The sequence below is a fragment of the Ovis aries genome, chromosome X, assembly GCF_016772045.2.
Source record: "Ovis aries strain OAR_USU_Benz2616 breed Rambouillet chromosome X, ARS-UI_Ramb_v3.0, whole genome shotgun sequence".
Lineage (NCBI taxonomy): Eukaryota > Metazoa > Chordata > Mammalia > Artiodactyla > Bovidae > Ovis > Ovis aries.
The window spans coordinates 37,566,206-37,586,545 of NC_056080.1; the positions used below are offsets into that span (position 1 = coordinate 37,566,206).

Sequence of the window (20,340 nt, forward strand, 5' to 3'; positions counted from 1 at the left end):
TGGAAAAATAGAAGATGGAAGCTCCAGTTTTAGCTTCTTGGTTATAGCAGCACAGTAAATGATAAAAGTCTTACCTCTTTCATTGCCAGCTTGTTGCTTTAGGGGCTCCTCTGACACTTGAAAGTTCAGCTCTCTCAGCTCAACTGAGCTCCTCCTGAGACTTAATTTTTCCTTTCCTAAAACACCAATAGTCACAGTCTGAAGACCGGTGACCACACTGAGCAAGTATGGCTAGTGCTTGAGAAAAAATGATTTTTAGCACATTTGCTCTAAAATATTTTATTAGTAAGTTTTATATAAAACAGAAGATACATACGTGTCACACTGTATAAATGCATGGGAAGCCTGTATATAGTTGTAGTTTCTAGTTTCTCTACCGAAGTAACCAGCCATGATGGAATTAACAGAGTAAGTATATTCAGTTTTTGCTACAAAGTACAAAAAGCAGTGCAAAATTAAGTGCCGAGAAAGCTTATAATAATAAAATAGACTTTAAAAATTACAAATAAAAATCTGTACATCAAGGATATTGTTCAGGCCTTTCTGTGCGTGCAGCTCGATGTAGAGAGAAGAGGCACCACTGAGAGAGGACACAGCCCATCAGGTGTTGCAGGTCTGGCCCATTTCTGCTTGCAGGACCATCTCCTCTTTTCTCAAGGGGAAAGTGTCGATCAGGTTGAAGAGGGCCACAGGCGTCACCAGGGAGACGTAGCGCTCCTTGTCCACGCCATGCTTATCCAGTACCACTATGCTGAAGGAATAGAGTGGAATTCGCAGTAACAGCCTAGGACAAAGAGAAGACTAGGTCAGAATTGTCTTCCCAAGGACTGGTGAACCAGAGTCCTAGAGTGAACCTGTGTGCACAAAAAGGCTCAATACCACTAAGGACTCAATTATCCTTTAGACCTTTTCTTGTCAAAGTATGGTACATCGCATGGGAACTTCTTAACAATGGAGAATCCCAGGCACCACCCCTCCATCCGCCACCCAAACTACTGAATTAGAAGCTGCATTCACTCTACTGGTTGAGTAGGACAGCTTTAGACTGTAATGGCAGGAAGACTTTAGACCTGCAATGGTGCTATGTACCAACAGTTGCTCCAAGGCATGTTCAACAACGCTAACAATTTTTTGTATTATATTGGAGTCAACCCCTAATTGCAGATGAGGTTTGCACAACCACAGATGTAATAGAGCCACTGGTTATCAGCAGGGTGATTTTGGACCCCAGGGGACATTTGGTTCTGTATGAACAGTTTTGGTGTTCACCATGTGTGATGGGTGCAACTGGCCTCTAATGCTAGGAAGCCAGGGCTGCTGCCTGCCATCCTACAATGGACAGAACAGCCCGCTGTCCATAGTGCCGTGGTTGAACAATCCTGGCCTGGTAGTTGCCAAGTCTAGGTGAAGCTAATTGAAATTATGTTCCAAACATTCCAGCTGTGGCCCATCTAGCTCACAATTGCATAAGAGGGGACAGAACTTGCTCTTCACCCTAGTTTTACTCACTTGGGTGATTATTATTTTTTTTTAATACATCAAGTAATTTCAAAAAGCATTTGAAGTGGTTTCAAGGGCCTGTTTTTTCTGTTCTACCCCATTAGAATTTCAAATGTATAAAGTAATGTATTTCATTAGAAACCTGTTTAGATGAAAAAACACCAGGGAAAGCAAACAGATGGGTTTGGGGCGGGGGGAGGAGCCCACTCAGCTACACAACAAAATCTGGAGAAGAGACCATCTCACATACAATCTCAAGATAGAGTACATACTGCCATCTGGATTTAAAGTGACTATTTTTTTCCCTCACACAAATAGATTAAGGGAAAAAATCATTATTCAAAATCCAAGCTGACTATACTTTATTCTGCCTTTTTTTTTTTTTTTTTTTTGGCTGAGCATACAGGATCTCTGTTCATCAACCAGGGACTGAACCTGTGCTCCCTGCAGTGGAAGTACAGAGTCCTAACCACTGGACCACCAGGGAAGTCCCTCTTCTGGCTTTTGATAGTTGCAGGAGAGATGAGAATCATTTGTTTTATCCCAGTGGGAAACTAAACTGTTCATCCACTTGTGTGTGTTGCTTAGTCATGTTCAACTCTTGGTGGCCCCATGGACTGTGGTCCACTAGGCTCCTCTGTCCACTTCTAGTGAGTAGAAATAAAAGACAGCATTACCATATCTCCCACGGTTTCTCGTGGTGGTAAGAGGGGAACTTGGGAGTAGATGACCTCAAGAAGTGCATTAATGAGTTTGGGAACATTCAAATCTTGAGCATGCAAGTGATGTTAGAATGGGGAACTAAACTTCTCTGCCTCTTTAAAAAGAAGACTAATTAGCGGTTTCCCAGGTGATGCTAGTGGTAAAGAACACACCTGCCAATGCAGGAGACGTAAGAAACACGGGTTCGATCCCTGGGTCAGGAAGATCCCCCGGAGATGGAAATAGCAACCCACTCCAGTATTCTTGCCTGGACAATTCCATGGACAGAGGAGGCTGGGGGGCTACAGTCCATAGGGTCTCAAAGAGTTGGACACAAGTGATGCACACCTACCTGTCTTTATCTCCCCACGTGCACATAGGTATATAGGTACACACAGCAGCTAAACTGCTGACAGTAAAGGGGGATTTTAAAAGAACAGAATAGGAAACAAGAGAGAAGTACATTTGGAAGGAAAAAGGAACTAGGCAATATTGTGGTGGCTGGAGCCGATGGGAGAGGGTGACCAATATAGAATCGGAGCATTTGCTGTCACAGTACTTAAGTTAGGACAGAAATCCCCCCATGGTGCCACCATCTGCTGCTACCACACACGTTCTTCCTGTGGGCCTTGTGCCTTGATTGACACAGAATATTAAGAGGGAAAACTGCCATGAGAAGAGAGGAGTTGTCAGATCAGCAGGCTACCAACAGGTATAGAAATGCATCCCACCATGGCTAAGAAACCACAGAACTTTTGGAGATAAGACATCCTACAGGATGAAGGATGGTACCAGCAATATTTCAGAGTTACTCAAATATCAGGTTGATATGAATTTCAGAGCAAGTTCTACAGAACTAGACAAAACACTAAGGGAGGTTTCAGTTCAAAATCCTAGTGTAGGAAGAGTCTGAACTTACCTCTTCCCATTGACACACCAAATCTACATACAATTTCCCCAGAAAAGAAAAAAAAAAAAAACAACTAAAAACTAGGAGAGTGACTTTTGCATGTCAGGAAAATGAGAAGGAAATCACATCAAAGTAGGCATAAAAGGGTGAGAGACAATCTTGGCCAAAACCCCAGCAATATCTCCAGTCACAGTCCCCACCCATGTGTGGGGACCAGCAGTCAGGAGGGCACTCATAACCTGGAGTTTCTCCCTGAGTAGTAGACAGTTCCTCTCCCACAGCAGGCTCTCCAGCATTTAAGACCTGCCGCAGAGAGACAACCCCCAAATATCTCTCCAAACCAGTGGGGCTCATCCCATAAGAGCTGCTGAGCTGTCACAAACTCAGAAAGAGTTCCTGAAGCAAAGACTAATGCACCCCAAGACACAGTGTAGAAGTATCCATTTAAAAGTACCCAGGCTTTATGTGAATAGGCTCATTTGATAATCTTAAGTAAGCAGACTGAGGGGCCAGGGGTATGTTGGTGTGAGCAATTTTCAAACTCCCTCTACCGGGTGAAAGCCAGCAGAAACCATCTCTTACCTCTTTTTCTGGCCGACTGCCACCTCCATGGTCCACCCAGGATAGACATTTTCCTATGTTCTTTCTGCCTTACTAAAGCCAGCAGGTACCGTCTACCACCCCTCCACCCCCGTGGCTCTGGTGGCCAACAGGGCCTTTTGCTTGCAGTCCCTCAGGACTGTATCTGCATACTTTAAAAGCTGCTGCCTGCAGGTCTGCCTTCCAATCAGCCCGAATCTAAGTGCTCACTGATCCTCTCCACTGGAGCATTAACAGGTCTTGGCACACCCTCAAACACTGGGAACTACTGAAATTAAAATAAGCTCCTTGGACAATCACAAAGGTTTGCGAGAGAAACTAGGGTTCATCTCCTACCTGGGGCCAGTCCTTCAAGACTAGAAGTGCCCATTGCAGCTAATGCACAGAAACCAACAGAGAGCCAACTAAAATGAAGAAACAAAGGAATATATGTTCTTCTATATAAAAATAGAGAAACATATAGGATAGATAGATAACCAACACGGACCTACTGTATAGCACAGAAATCTCTACTCAATAATTTTCTGTGATAACCTGTATGAGAAAATATTCCTTGAATAAATATATATTTATATTTTTTATATATGTGTAAGTGAATGACTTTTCTGTACACCTGAAGCATACAACATTGTAAATCAACTATATTCTACTAAAATTAAAATATAAAACAGACAATTGTCAAAAAAACTTAGGCTAAATAAAAATTTAGGTTGAAACAGAAGCCAGAAAAAATTAAGAAGGTCAAGATGGTAACATCATGCCATTACACCAAAAACAAGACCCTTTTCAGTGTGGAGACCTGTGTGGTTGCATAGATCACACACCCGTGAAACTGGCTCTGTGTCTCTAAGTCCACCAAATCTTTCCTAACAATGAAAACATACTAACCCAACCTTGTGTTCCAGGACAGGACAGTCCAAGAATAGGTAATTACAATTCCTAATGCAAGAAGATTTCTATTACCCAACCTTATCCTGCCCTCTATACTGTCAGCCATCACTCAAAGCAGCTTCTTTAGTTTTATACCTCTGTGTCTCAGAGCAAGGATGAAAGAAGGAGCTTGATGTTTGGGAAGTCCTAGGTAGTATAGTGGTTAGGAGTTTGGTTCCCAATGCATGGGTCATGGGTTTGATTCCAGGAGAGAGGAGGGAATTTATACATTTGTAAATGTATATAACCAGCATGCTGCTGCTGCTGCTAAGTTGCTTCAGTCGTGTCCAACTCTGTGCGATCCCATAGATGGAAGCCAACCAGGCTCCCCCGTCCCTGGGATTCTCCAGGCAAGAGTACTGGAGTGGGTTGCCATTTCCTTCTCCAATGTATGAAAGTGAAAAGTGAAAGTGAAGTCGCTCAGCTGTGTCTGACTCTTAGCGACCCCATGGACTGCAGCCTACCAGGCTCTGCCACCCATGGGATTTTCCAGGCAAGAATACTGGAGAGGGGTGCCATTGCCTTCTCCGATAACCAGCATAGCAACACACACACACACACACACACACACACACACACACACACACATCAAATATTAACAGACGTAAAAGGAGAAGTACAAGGATAATGATAGCAGGGTACATTAATATGCAGCTTACAACAATGGACAGATATCCAGATGGAAGCTCAGTAACAGAACAGCCTTAAACACATTAAACTGTGGATTTCATAGAGAAATATATACAACATCCCATTGAAAGCAAGAGAATATCTATTCTTCATGTGCATATGGAACATTCTACAGGATAGATTCTTAATCAAGATGATTAAAACATAGACAGCATCTCCTTTGATCATAATGTATCAAACTTAGAAATAAAATATAAGAAGAAAACTAGAAACATTTAAGAATAATGTGTCAATTAAACAGCGTGTTAGTGGACAAGTGACTCAAATAGAAATAAAATATATTTAGTCAAATGAAAATGGAAATAAAACATCCTAAAACTTATGAAATGCATCAAAAGCAGTTCTGAGAGAGAAATTCAGGGCAATAAATACTTATCAAAACAAAAATCTCAAAAGAAACCTAACTTGACATCTGAAACAACTAGAAAGTTAGGAAATAATAAGGATCAGAGAAGATATAAATGGAGAGACAAAAAAGACAAAAGACCACTGCAACAAGAGGTGGGTCTTTCCAAAGGTAAAATTCATAAAACTTTAGGTAGACTCACCAGGACAGTTTGGATTCAAATACAAATCAGAAATGAAAGAGACTCACAACTGATATCACAGATATGTAAAGAACAAGAGACTACTGTGAAAATTTACATGCCAAGAAGTTTGACAGCCTAGTAGTGAATGAATTCCTAGAAAAATACAACCCTTCAAGACTGAATTATGAACAAATAGAAACTCTTTAATTACTATTAAGAAGATTGAATCACTAATCAAAAACCTCCCAACAAATAAAAGCCCAGGACCAGATGGTTACACAACTGAATTCTACCTTCATTCAAAGAATTAATACTAAACCTTCTCAAACTCTTCCAAAAACTAGGAGAGGAGGTTCCATTTTAAAACTCAGATTACAAGGCCATCATTTGCTGGTAACCCAAACCAGACAAGGACACCAGAAAATTACATGCTAACATCCCTGGTGAACGCAAATGCAAATATCCTCAACATTTGTAAAACAATTCAACATATTTATACATTTCCAAGATGCAAAGATGATTCAACATCTACCAATCATGTTATGCCATATTAATAAAATGAATGATAAAAATCATATAATCCCAATAGTTTCAGACAAGCATTTGACAAAACTCACCATCCATTTATGATAAAAACTTTCTCAACAATGTGGGTACAGTGGGAACAAATCTTGACATTATAAAGCCCATATATAAACAAGGCCACAGCTAAGTTTATACTCGATGGTAAAAAGCTAAAAGCTTTTAGTCTAAGATCAGAAACAAGACAAGGATGCCCATTCTTGCCACTTGGATTCAACATGCTAGTGTTAGTCCTAGCCAGACTTGGAACACAACAAAAAGAGAAAAAAGACATCCAAATTGGAAAATAAAACTCATTATTTCTGGATTTCATGATGTTATATATAGAAAACCCTAAAGACTCCAACAAAATACTGTTAGATTAATAAACCAAATTCAGTAAAAGTTCTGAATACAAAATGGATATACACAAATCTTGGGCATTTCTATACACTAACAAGCAAATCTTAAAGTCTTTCCAACAGTAGTAGATATAATGGTTCTCTGATATAATTTGCCCATTTTCATCCAGTTTAGATCACTGATTCTTAAAAAGTTGATGCACAGTCTTGCCACCTCCTGTTTGACCATGTTAAATTTACGATGATTCGTGGAACTAGCATTCCAGGTTCCTATGTAATATGGTTCTTTACTGCATCCAACTTTACTTTCAGTACCAGACACATCCACATCTGGGCATCATTTCTGCTATGGCTCAGCCTTTTCATTTCTTCTAGAGCTATTTCTGCGCTTTTCTCCAGTAGTATATTGTATAAAAATCAAGACAGGGAGCTGACTGTGGCTCAGATTATGAGTTGCTTATTGCAAAATATAGACTTAAATTGAAGAAAGAAAGGAAAACCACTAGGCCATTCAGATATGACCTAAATCAAATCTCTTACAATTATACAGTAGAAGTGACAGGTTCAAGGGATTAGATCTGGTAGACAGAGTGCCTGAAGAACTGCAAACAGATGTTCATAACATTGTACAGGAGGCGGTGACCAAAATTTTCCTCCAGTAAAGATATGCAACAAGACAAAATGGTCTCATGAGGAGGCCTTAAAAATAGTTTTGAAAGAAAGACAAGCAAAAGGCAAAGGAGAAAACAAAAGATATACCCATCTGAAAGCAGAGTTCCAAATAATAGCTAGGAGAGATTAAAAAAAAAAAAAAGCCTTCTTAAACTAACACTGTAAAGAAATAGAGGAAAAGAATAGAGTGGGAAAGACTAGAGATCTCTTCAAGAAAATGAGAGAGACCAGGGGAACATTTCATACAAAGATGGGCACAGTAAAGGACAGAAATGGTATGGACATTAGAGAAGCAAAAAATATTAAGAAGACATGGCAAGAATATACAGAAGAATTGTACAAGAAAGGTCTTAATGACCTGGATAACCACATAGATGTGATCACTCACCTAGAGCCAGACATCCTGGAGTGTGAAGTCCAGTGGGCCACTGGAATCATTATTATGACTAAAGCTAGTGGATGTGATGGAATTCCAGTTGAGCTATTTCAAATTCTAAAAGATGATGCTGTGAAAGTGCTGCACTCAACATGCCAGCAAATTTGGAAAACTCAGCAGTGGTCACAGGACTGCAAAAGGCCAGTTTTCATTCTAATCCAAAAAAAATGGGCAAAGAATGTTCAAACTACTGTCCAACTGCACTCGTTTCACATACTAGCAAGATAATGCTCAAAACCCTTCAAGCTAGGCTTCCACAGTACATGAACCATGAACTTACAGACATAGAAGCTTTGTTTAGAAAACAAAGAGGACCAGATGAACTTACAGACATAGAAGCTTTGTTTAGAAAACAAAGAGGACCAGATATCAAATTTCCAACATCCCTTGGATCATACAAAAACCAAGGGAATTCAAGAAAAACATCTACTTTTGCTTCGTTGACTATCCTAAGCCTTTGACTGTGTGGATCACAACAAACTGGGGAAAATTCTCAGAGAGATGGGAATACCAGATAATCATACCTGCCTCCTGAGAAACCTGTATGCGGGTCAAGAAGCAACTGTTAGAACTGGACATGGAACAATGGACTGGTTCAAAATTAGGAAAGGAATACTTCAAGGCTATATATCGTCACCTTGTTTATTTAACTTCTATGCAGAGTATATCATGTGAAATGCTGGGCTAGATGAAGCTCAAGCTGGTATCAAGATTGCCAGGAGAAAGATCAATAACCTCAGGTAACACCAACCTAATGGCAGAAAGCGAAGAGGAACTAAAGAGACTGGTTGATGGTAAAAGAGGACAGTGAAAAACCTGGGTTAAGATCCAACATTCAAAAAACTAAGATCCTGGCATCTGGTCCCATCACTTCATGGCAAATAGATACAGAAAAGGTGGAAACAGTGACAGACTTTATTTTCTTGAGCTCCAAAATAACTGTGTATGGTGACTGCAGCCTCAAAAATCAAATACATTTGCTCCTTGGGGGAAAAAAAAGCTTTGACAAACCGAGACAGCATTTTGCCAACAAAGGTTTGTTTAGTAAAAGCTATCACTTTTCCAGTAATCATGTATGGATGTGAGAGTTGGACCATAAAGAAGGTTGATCGAAGAAGAATTGATGCTTTGGAAGTATGGTGGTGAAGACTCTTGAAAGTCCTTGGACAGCAAAGAAATCAAACCAGTCAATCCTAAAGGAAATCAATCCTGAATATTTATTGGAAGGACTGATGCTGAAGCTGAAGCTCCAATACTTTGGCCACCAGATGGAAAGAATCACGTCTTTGGAAAAGACCTTGAAGCTGGGAAAGATTGAGGGAAGAAGGAGAATGGGGCGACAGATGATGAGATGGTTAGATGGCATCACTGACTCAATGGATATGAGTTTGAGCAAACTCTGGGAAAGAGTGAAAGACAGAGAAGCCTGGCATGCTGCAGTCAGTGGAGGTCACAACGATTTGGACATGAGTGAGGGAATGAAGAACAACAAGAATAATAAAGTACCAGAAATAGAAAAATCACTTTTCTAGTTGTATGAAAATCAATAAATACCTAGAGTAAATTTCACCAAGAATTCAAAGGACTTGTACATTGAAAACAATACACGTTCCATTTCAAAACTATGAAGCCTTTGGTAAAAGCACAAGGCAGTGGTTCACTCACTGTGATCCCCAGACCAGCAGCATTAGCAACATCTGGAAACTTCCTCGAAATGCAAGTTCTCAGGCCCTACCATAGACCTAGCCCATCAAAAACTCTGGGGCAGGGGCCCCATACTGTTTTAACAGCTCTTCTGGAGATTCTGAGATAGGGCAAAGCTTGAAAACCACTGTATATTTCCTTTATGCTGCTTATTTACTTTTTATACCATCATCATTAGCTTACAGAGGTCTACAGTAGCCCCAACAGATACAACCTGAATCAGACGTTTTCTTAAATCAGATTTTTCTATCCAAATTTAAACAATTTAAAATCACATCAAGATTTTATAAAGATTCTCTCTGCTGCTGCTAAGTCGCTTCAGTCGTGTCCGACTCTGTGCGACCCCATAGAAGGCAGCCCATCAGGCTCCACCGTCCCTGGGATTCTCCAGCCAAGAACACTGGAGTGGGTTGCCATTTCCTTCTCCAAGACTCTCTCTATATACCTACAATCCCTTTAGGAAATTCTACAACAGGTCTTTAAAAAAATCATTGACACAGTTCTAAATGAGCAATAGCTTCATGAAACCTACTGGGAAAATTTTTAATAAAATGTTTCAGATGTCAACAATCTTCTCAGGTTTTCTTATCTTTAAATTGGACTGGTGGTAATTATAAATATATTGTTAAAGGGTACCGTCACCCCTGCAAATAGTAAAGCTGATTCCGTTTAGAGTCATTTACTTAACACCAACATGGCACCAGGCACTGTGCTAGGTACTAGATGCTAATGCAGTAGGACAAATAATGAATAAATAAAAGGTTATGAGTGTTCCCAGGCTTCTCCTCCAACTAAAGAGAATTCAGGCCTATTTATTGTTCTATATCCCTGGCCGTCTGAGTTTTTTTATCCTCCAGACACTCTGCCAAAGTATGGTGGGTCAAAAGGCAGATGCAATGCCGCAGAGCAACTAAGCCTGTGTGTCACAACTACTGAGCCCATGGCTCTAAGAGCCCAGGAACCTCAACTATTGAACCTGTGTTCTGCAGCTACTGAAGCTTGCCAACCATAGACTGTGTGCTCCAAAACAAAAGAAGCCACTGGAATGATAACCTTGTGTACCACAACTAGAGAGTATCCCCTACTCACTGCAAGTAGAGAACACCTGCACAGCAATGAAGCACCAGTGTAATAAAAGATTTAAAAATTTTAAAAACTAACACTGAGCAATAGCAACAATGGATCCAGCAATCCCAGTCCTGGGCATACATCTGCAGAAATCCATAATTCAAAAGATATGTGCATGCCAATGTTCATAGTAGCACTATTTATTACAATAGCGAGGACATGAAAGTAACCACATCTCCATCACACACATGTGCCATATAAAAATATCCAGCCAAAAAAAGAGGAATGAAATAATGTCACTGGTAACAACATGGATGGACCAAAATATTGTCATAGTAAATCAAGCAAGTCAGACAAAGACAAATATATCACTGATGTGTAGAATCTAAATTTAAAAAAATGATACAAATGAAGTTATTTACACATAGAAATAGACTTACAGATATGGAAAACAAACATGGTTACCAAAGAGGAAACATGGAGGGGGAAAGCATAAATCAAGAGCTTTGGATTTATATATATACACTACTATATATCTGATTGATAACCAAGAAGAACTTATGTATAGCACAGGGAAATCTATTCAATATTCTGTGATAACCTATATGAAAAAACCATCTAAAAAAGAATGAATATATGTTTAACTGAATTACCTTGCTGTACACCTGAAACTAACAAAACACTGTGAAGCAACTCTGCTACAATAAAACAAAAAAGAAATCATTCATGTACATGTTCACAGCAGCACTATTTACAACAGCCAAGACATGGAAGCAAGCTAAGTGTTCACTGACAAATCAATGCATAAAGAAGATATAGAATATATACACAATGGAAAATTACTTAACTATAAAAAAGAATGCCATTTGTAACATGAATGGAATTAGAAATAATCATATCAAGTGAAGAAAGACAAAGAACAAATATCCTGTGACATCACTTATATGTGGAATCTAAAAAAAATGATTTAAATGAACTTGTTTTGTTTTTGAAGTCCCATTCAATATCTTTTAGTCCTGTGTATCCCGTAATTAATTATGACAGCTATTTTACTACTTTTGTCTTTAAACCTTTATACTAGTTTTATATATCCACTACTGTTACTAATATATCTACATTTTAAATTTTTAAAAAATACTATTTTAACTATTTTAAAATGGAAGTAATTTCAATTTTGTTTGTCCTTTGTTTGTACAACAAAGTGAGAATTATACATAAATATGCATATTGTTTATCAGATTCTTTTCCACTATAGGTCCCTGTACTATACAAGAGGTCTTTGTAACTTCTCTTTTATACTAGTGCGTATATGTTAACCTGAAATTCCTAATTTTTTCCAGTCTCCCTCAATCCCCTACTATCCTCTTTGGTAGCCATAAGTTTGTTTTCAATGTCTATGAGTCTATTTTTGTTTTGTAAAAATCTTTGTGGTCCTTTAGAATGTATTCAAACTTAAGTTGTATTCAAAATTAAAAAAAAAACATGATAAACATAAGTTATATACAAGCTTCATGTTGACCAGAAACCATAAAACTACAGTGGATACACAAATAATAACAAGAAAGGAATCTAAGCATACTGCTGATTCTTTAAATCACACAAAGATAACAAGAGAAGAATGTAACAGAGGATCTATAAAACAGGCATAAAACAATTATGAAAATGTCAGTAAGAATATACCTCTCAATAATTTAAGTGGACTACATTATCTAATCAAAAGAAAGAGTAGCTGAATGGGGGGAAAAAAGACCTATCTATATGCTGCCGACAAGGGACTGAATTCAGATGTGAAGGCACACAAAAGCTGAAAGTGAAGGAATGGACAAATATATTCTATGCAAGTGCAAACCAAAAGCTGGATAACTTTTCTTGTATCAGACAAAATAGACTTTAAAACAAGACTATTATCAGCTAGAGAAGGGCAATACATAATGATAAAGTCTGTAATCCAGAAAGAAGATACAATGGTTGTAAATATATAGAGAGAGACAGATAGATGTATATCTATATATAAAAGCAGCATGGACGCACATAAATATACAAGGCAAATATTAACACATTAACGGACCTAAAAGGAAAAATGCGAGGACAATAATATCCAGCTTACAACAATGGATAGATCATCCAAACAGAAGCACAATAACAAAACAGATTTAAACACATTAAACTGTGGATTTAATAGAGAAATATAGAACATCCCATCCAAAGCAACTGAATATATATTCCTCATGTGTACACAGAACATTCTCTAGGATACATCATGTTAGGCTGTAAACCAAGCCTTCATCAACTCAAGATGACTGAAATCATATGATCTTTTTAGATCATAATGTATCAAACATAGAAATTAAATATAAGAAGAAAAGTAGAAACATTTACAAATAATGTGGCAATTAAACTGTGTTACTAGACAATGAGTGACTCAAAGAGAAATTAAAAAATACATTCAGTAAAATGGAAATAAAAAATTCTAAGACGTATGAATCAAGGCAAATTGGAAGTGGTCAAACAGGAGATGGAAAGAGTGAACATTGACATTTTAAAAATCAGCGAATTAAAATGGACTGGAATGGGTGACTTTAACTTAGATGACCATTGTATCTACTACTGTGCGAAAGAATCCCTTAGAAGAAATGGAGTAGCCATCATAGTCAACAAAAGAGTCCAAAATGTAGTACTCGGATGCAATCTCAAAAACGACAGAATGATCTCTGTTTCTATCCAAGGCAAACCATTCAACATCACGGTAATCCAAGTCTATGCCCTGACCAGTAATGCTGAAGAAGCTGAAGTTGAATGGTTCTATGAAGACCTACAAGACCTTTTAGAACTAACACCCCAAAAATATGTCCTTTTCATTATAGGGGACTGGAATGCAAAAGTAGGAAGTCAAGAAACACCTGGAGTAACAGGCAAATTTGGCCTTGGCGTACAGAATGAAGCAGGGCAAAGACTAATAGAGTTCTGCCGAGAGAATGCACTGGTCATAGCAAACACCCTCTTCCAAAAACAAAAGAGAGGACTCTACACATGGACATCACCAGATGGCCAACACCAAAATCAGATTGAAACTCTATACAGTCAGCAAAAACAAGACCAGGAGCTGACTGTGGCTCAGATCATGAACTCCTTATTGCCAAATTCAAACTTAAATTGAAGGAAGTAGGAAAAACCACTAAACCATTCAGGTATGACCTAAATCAAATCCCTTATGATTATACAGTGGAAATGAGAAATAGATTTAAGGGACTGGATCTGATAGAGTGCCTGATGAACTATGGACAGAGGTTTGTGACACTGTACAGGAGACAGGGATCAAGACCATCCCCAAGAAAAATAAATGCAAAAAGGCAAGATGGCTGTCTGAGGAGGCCTGACAAATATCTGCAAAAAGAAGAGAAGTGAAAAGCAAAGGAGAAAAGGAAAGATATACCCATTTGAATGCAGAGTTCCAAAGAATAGCAAGGAGAGATAAGAAAGCCTTCCTCAGTGATCAATGCAAAGAAACAGAGGAAAACAATAGAATGGCAAAGACTGGAGATCTCGTCAAGAAAATTAGAGATACCAAGGGAACATTTCACGTAAAGATGGACTCAATAAAGCACAGAAATGGTATGGACCTAACAGAAGCAGAAGATATTAAGAAGAGGGGGCAAGAATACACAGAAGAACTGTACAGAAAAGATCTTTATGACCCAGATAATCACAGTGTGATCACTCACCTAGAGCAAGACATCCTGGAATGTGAAGTCAAGTGGGCCTTAGGAAGCATCACTACGAACAAAGCTAGGGGAGGTGATGGAATTCCAGGTGAGCTATATCAAATCCTCAAAGATGATCCTGTGGAAGTGCAGCAAATTTGGAAAACGCAGCTGTGGCCATAGGACTGGAAAAGGTCAGTTTTCATTCCAATCCCAAAGAAAGGCAATGCCAAAGAATGCTCAAACTACCACACAATTGCACTCATCTCACACGCTAGTAAAGTAATGCTCAAAATTCTCCAAGTCAGGCTTTAGCAATATGTTATCCATGAACTTCCAGATGTTCAAGCTGGTTTTAGAAAAGGCAGAAAAACCAGAGATCAAATTGCCAACATCCACTGGATCAAACAAAAAGCAAGAGAGTTCCAGGAAAACATCTATTTCTGCTTTACTGACTATGCCAAAGCCTTTGACAAACTATGGAAAATTCTGAAAGAGATGTGAATACCAGACCACCTGACCTGCCTTTTGAGAACTCTGTATGGAGGTCAGGAAGCAACAGCTAGAACTGGACATGGAACAAGAGACTGGTTCCAAATAGGAAAAGGAGTATGTTATCAGTATTGTATATTGTCACCCTGCTTGTTTAACTTATATGCAGAGTACATCATGAGAAACGCTGGACTGGAAGCAGCAAAAGCTGGAATCAAGTTTGCCGGGAGAAATATCAATAACCTCAGATATGCAGATGACACCACCCTTATGGCAGAAAGTGAAGAACTAAACCTCTTGAGGAAAGTGAAAGAGGAGAGTGAAAAATTTGACTGAAAGCTCAAATTCAGAAAACTAAGATCATGGCAGCGGGTCCCATCACTTCATGGTAAATAGCTGGGGAAACAGTGTCAGACTTTTATTTTGGGGGCTCCAAAATCACTGCAGATGGTGACTGCAGTCATGAAATTCAAAGACGCTTACTCCTTGGAAGAAAAGTTATGACCAACCTAGACAGCATATTCAAAACCAGAGACATTACTTTACCAACAAAGGTCCATCTAGTCAAGGCTATGGTTTTTCCAGTGGTCATCTATAGATGTGAGAGTTCTACCATAAAGAAAGCTGAGCACCGAAGAATAGATGCTTTTGAACTGTGGTGTTGGAGAAGACTCTTGAGAGTCCCTTGGACTGCAAGGAGATCCAACCAGTCCATCCTAAAGGAGATCAGTCCTGAGTGTTCATTGGAAGGACTGATGTTGAAGCTGAAACTCCAATCCTTTGGCCACCTGATGTGCACGGCTGACTCATTTAAAAAGGCCCTGATGCTGAGAACGATTGAAGGTGGGAGGAGAAGGGGACGACCGAGGATGAGATGGTTGGATGGCATCACTGACTCAATGGACATGGGTTTGAGTGGAAAGCTGTGGTACATATACACAATAGAGTACTACTCAGCCATTAAAAAGAATACATTTGACTCTGTTCTAATGAGGTGGAGGAAACTGGAGCCTATGATACAGAATGAAGTAAGCCAGAAAGAAAAACACCAATACAGTATACTAATGCATGTATATGGAATTTAGAAAGATGGGAACGATAACACTGTATGCGAGACAGCAAGAGAGACACCTATGTATAGAAGTCTTTTTGACTCTGTGGGAGAGGGCGAGGGTGGGATGATTTGGGAGAATGGCATTGAAACATGTATATTGTCATATTTGAAATAGATCGCCAGTCCAGGTTCCCTTCATGAGACAGGGTGCTCCGGGCTGGTGCATTGGGATGACCCAGAGGGATGGGATGAGGAGGGAGGTGGGAGGGCAGCTCAGGATGGGGAACACGAGTACACCCATGGCAGATTCATGTCGATGTATGGCAAAACTAATACAATATTTTAAAGTAACTAACCTCCACTTATAATAAATAAATTTATATTAAAAAATAAATAACTTGAAAACGTTGTGGATGCGAAGTACTCAGCTCAAAGCGGCTCTGCCTCACCCTGGCTTTGAATGACAGTGGTCTCACCCTCCCCACACCCTGGGTTTGATAGACACTGGTCTTGCCCTGCCCACAGATCCCGCCCACGGATCCCGCCCACCCACGTGACCTCTTCCTTAACCAATCTCAAGCCCAGGCACTGACCCCGCCCAACAGACGCCATTACCCGTCCGTCCCAGAGCCAGCACTCAGCCGCCTGCCATCTGGCCCGGAGCCCGCCTCCGGCCACCCACATCGTCCACCCTGGGAAAGTTCCGAGGAGACCGCTGGCGCCCGCGCCCCCGCCGATTCCTGCCCCGCAGACGCCTCATCCCAGCCGCCCTTCCCTGGTTCGAGGAGGTGCCCGCCATGCTGCCCACATTGCCCTCACAGGTGCGTCAGAACTACCGCCCCGAGTGTGAGGCCGCGGTAAACAGCCATGCCGCCCTGGAGTTCCACGCCTCCTTCCATTGCCTGGCCGTGTCCTTCTACCTCAACCATGTTGACGTGGCCTTGAAGGGTTTCTCCCACTTCTTCCTGCTCCGCTCCCTCGAGCACAGCAAGACAACCGAGAGCCTGATGTTCCTGCAGAACCAGCGTGGGGGCCGCATCTGCTTCCTCGACATCAGAAAGCCTGAGACCCAGCAGTGGGAGAGCGGACTCCAGGCCATGCAAGACACCCTGCACCTGGAGAAGTACGTCAACCAGAGCCTGCTCAACCTGCACCAGCTGGCCACCGACAGCAGCGACACCGACCTGTGCCAGTTCCTGCGGGCCGGCTACCTGAACCAGCAGGTCAAGTTCATCAGGGAGCTGCGGAACCATCTCAGCGACCTGAGCAACATGGGGTTCCCAGAAGATGCCCTGGCAGAGTACTTCTTGGACAAGCTCACCCTGGGTGACGATGACAAGAAGGACTGAGCCTGGACTGGACTTTCCCCCGAGTCCTGGGTGACTGCTCAAGGTCACCCTGCCTGCAGTGCAGAGCGCAGTACTGCCCTTACAGAAAAAGTTCACTTTAAGGTTTCCTTCTTTCACTGTTCTTCAAATAAAGTAATTGCTTCCTGAAGAAATAAAGGTGCCTTGTTGATTCATGCATGCAAACCCTTAGCCTTTCAAGTTTTAAAACAGGTATCCGGCAGTCTTTCGAGCTACCAATGCCCTGTCCACAGGCAGCTCAGGATCTCCACAGAGGGAGGGAAGAAGGGGATCCATGGGATCCTGAACAATACAAAATGTACCTTCCCCTAATAAACAATATGGTACACGGGGTGGGCATGCGTGAGGCAAGGCGCTGGTGAATGTGGGTGCCTGTGAATAGACGAGACTTAATGAGGTGAGGACCTGGTGAATGTGGGTGCCTGTGAATAGATGAGACATAAAAATATGGCATGAAAATCACGATTGGGGTTGATCCCCAGAAATAGTGAAGGGAAAGGGATTGGGAAGGGAATGAAATCAAGGGGTCTTCATTTTGTTTGAAGCAGACTTCTGGGTAGCAAGATGGGGGCCCTGGATGCTGACATAGCAGAGTCCGTCTCTGACAAGCTCACCCTGGGCTACTGTGACAATCTAAGTGTAGCAGGGCTGGCTTTCCTAGAGACACACTTCCTGTGGTCACCACTGTTGAGCATCGGAGCGGCCCTTACAAAACATCCACGTGTGATTTTCTACTTGAATTGTACCACCCTGCAATAAAGCAGCATGATACCACTCAAAATTTATCTCAGTTCTATTGAGGGTGATTCTATATAGCCCCTCTAGGGTGAAAAATATAAGCTCATGAATGAAGGTCAATTTGTGATACTGAATATAAAGTAAAATGAATCCCCCCGAATATGAAGTCAGTGGTACTGGCTGCACTGAAGTATGTAGAGGGGGAAAGGGTGAAGCTGGGAGACTGGTGGAAGGTATGACAGCTGGTCCAGGTGAAAGACGATGGTGGTTGAACTGGAGTGGAGGATGAGGAAATGAAGAGATGTAGACACACTGCAGATGGATTGGGATACATCAGCAACGTTTCTTCATGGACCAGAGACGAAGAGTGAGATATGAAGAAGAAAATCTATGCCTGGCTTGATGGTGGTGCCATTTTATCAATTTGGGGTCTTTTGCCAGGGGCACAGCTGGGATGGAAGGTTGGAGAAGGCATGTCATGTAAAATCTGAGATGCATATTAGACATCCAAGTGGAACTGTCATGCAGGTAGCCAGAAAAATGAATCTGGAGTTCAGAGTGGATGTCAACTTTAGAAACAGACCTATGGGAGACATCATGATCAGATGAAGTCTCTACACATGTAAACCCTAATATTGCCTTTGCCTAACAAAAACACTCAAAATATGTTTCTTCTGTGCCTAGGTGTGGTTAATAAAGCAAAAGTTAAAATTTTACAGATCTTGCCTGTCTTATCAAGGACACATAGTCCTTGATAACAGATGGTCCTCAGATTGACACATGGTCCATCTGAGTCTCCCAAAACTTTGCAAACTGCTTTGAATATTTACAAATATTTCTCCCTGTAGCTCAGACAGTAAAGAATATGCCTGCAATGTGGGAGACCTGGGTTTGATCCCTGGGTCAGGAAGATCCACTGGAGAAGGGAATGGCAACCCATTTGAGTATTCTTGACTGGAGAATCCCATGGACAGAGGACCTTGGTGGGCTACAGTCCATGGAATCGCAGAGAGTCGGACATGACTAAGCGATAAACTCTTACTTTAAATATTTACAAATATATAAACAAGCCCTGCTACAAAGGAATTAACTGTCCCATTTCACCATGACCGCACTTGAATATTTTCTTTTTAAATGAGGATTAACTCTCTTCAGTTAAATTTCCAGAAAATTGGCTTGTTCCTTTGTTCTTAGACAACCAGGGTCTTTTCACTCTGTTGCTTTCTCTGGTCACATTGAGGATCTCTCCTCTCTCTTTGACCAGCATTCCCTGGTGGCTCAGACACCAAAGAATCTGCCTGCAATGCAGAAGATGCAGGTTTAGTCCCTGGGTCAGGGAGATCCCTGGCAGAAGGGAATGTCCACCCACTCCAGTGTTCTTGCCTGGAGAATTCCATGAACAGAGCAGCCTAGCAGGCTCCAGTCCATGGGGCTGCAAATGGTTGGACACAACTGAGTGACTGACACTTTCATTTTCCTCTGACAGTGTCTCAGATCCTACATATGTCAATTAACTGTCCTCCTCGAGATAAAAGCAAGCACCAGGTAAGTAGCTGTTCATCTTTAAAACTAGAAATTGACTTTTAGGTTGTGCTGGGGCTTCCTTACTGCACAGGCTTTTCTCTAGTTACGGTATGTGGGTTCCTTATTGTGGTGGCTTTGCCTCTTGCACACCATGGGCTCGAGGTGCTTGGACTTCAGTAGTTGTGGCACATGGGCTCAGCAGTTGTGGTTCCCTGGCTCTAGAGCACAGGTTCAGTAGCTGTGATGTGCAGGCTGCGGTGCTCTGCGAAATGTGAGATCTTCCTGGATCAGGGATCAAACCCAGGTCTCCTGCTTTGGCAGAAGGATTCTTTACCACTGAGCCATCAGGGAAGCCTGAAGATCCTTCTTACTCTCCTGTTTTGGAGAAACAGTGTGGTGTCGTGGATTCTTCCCCACAGATGGCCTGGGTTCAAATCCCATTCTAGCCACTTACTAAATTGAGGGCACTGGGGAATGTGAATTACCTTCTCTGTGCCTCTGGTTTCTCATATGTAAAATAAGGATCAAGAAACTATTGCTTAAAAGAGTAGACCGAGAAGGTAATGGACCCCCACTCCAGTGGTCTTGCCTGGAAAATTCCATGGACGGAGAAGCCTGGTAGGCTGTAGTCCATGGGGTCGCTAAGAGTCGGACACGACTGAGCAACGTCACTTTCACTTTTCACTTTTATGCATTGGAGAAGGATATTGCAACTCTCTCCAGTGTTCTTGCCTTGGAGAATGCCAGGGACGGGGGAGCCTGGTGGGCTGCCATCTATGGGGTTGCACAGAATTGGACA

The 20,340-nt window shown here is 41.2% G+C and overlaps 1 protein-coding gene across 3 annotated transcripts in view; it reads right to left on the reverse strand.

Annotated features, from left to right (window-relative positions):
- Nucleotides 1–263: 263 nt before the first annotated feature.
- SRPX (sushi repeat containing protein X-linked) overlaps nucleotides 264–20,340 on the reverse strand; it is a 193,998-nt gene continuing 173,921 nt past the window's right edge. For all 3 annotated transcript variants that reach the window (XM_027962915.2, XM_027962916.2, XM_027962914.2), the window contains one exon: nucleotides 264–784. In XM_027962915.2, the coding sequence (XP_027818716.1) occupies nucleotides 601–784 (184 nt within the window). In that variant the 3' untranslated portion in view covers nucleotides 264–600. The remainder of the gene's footprint in view (nucleotides 785–20,340) is intronic.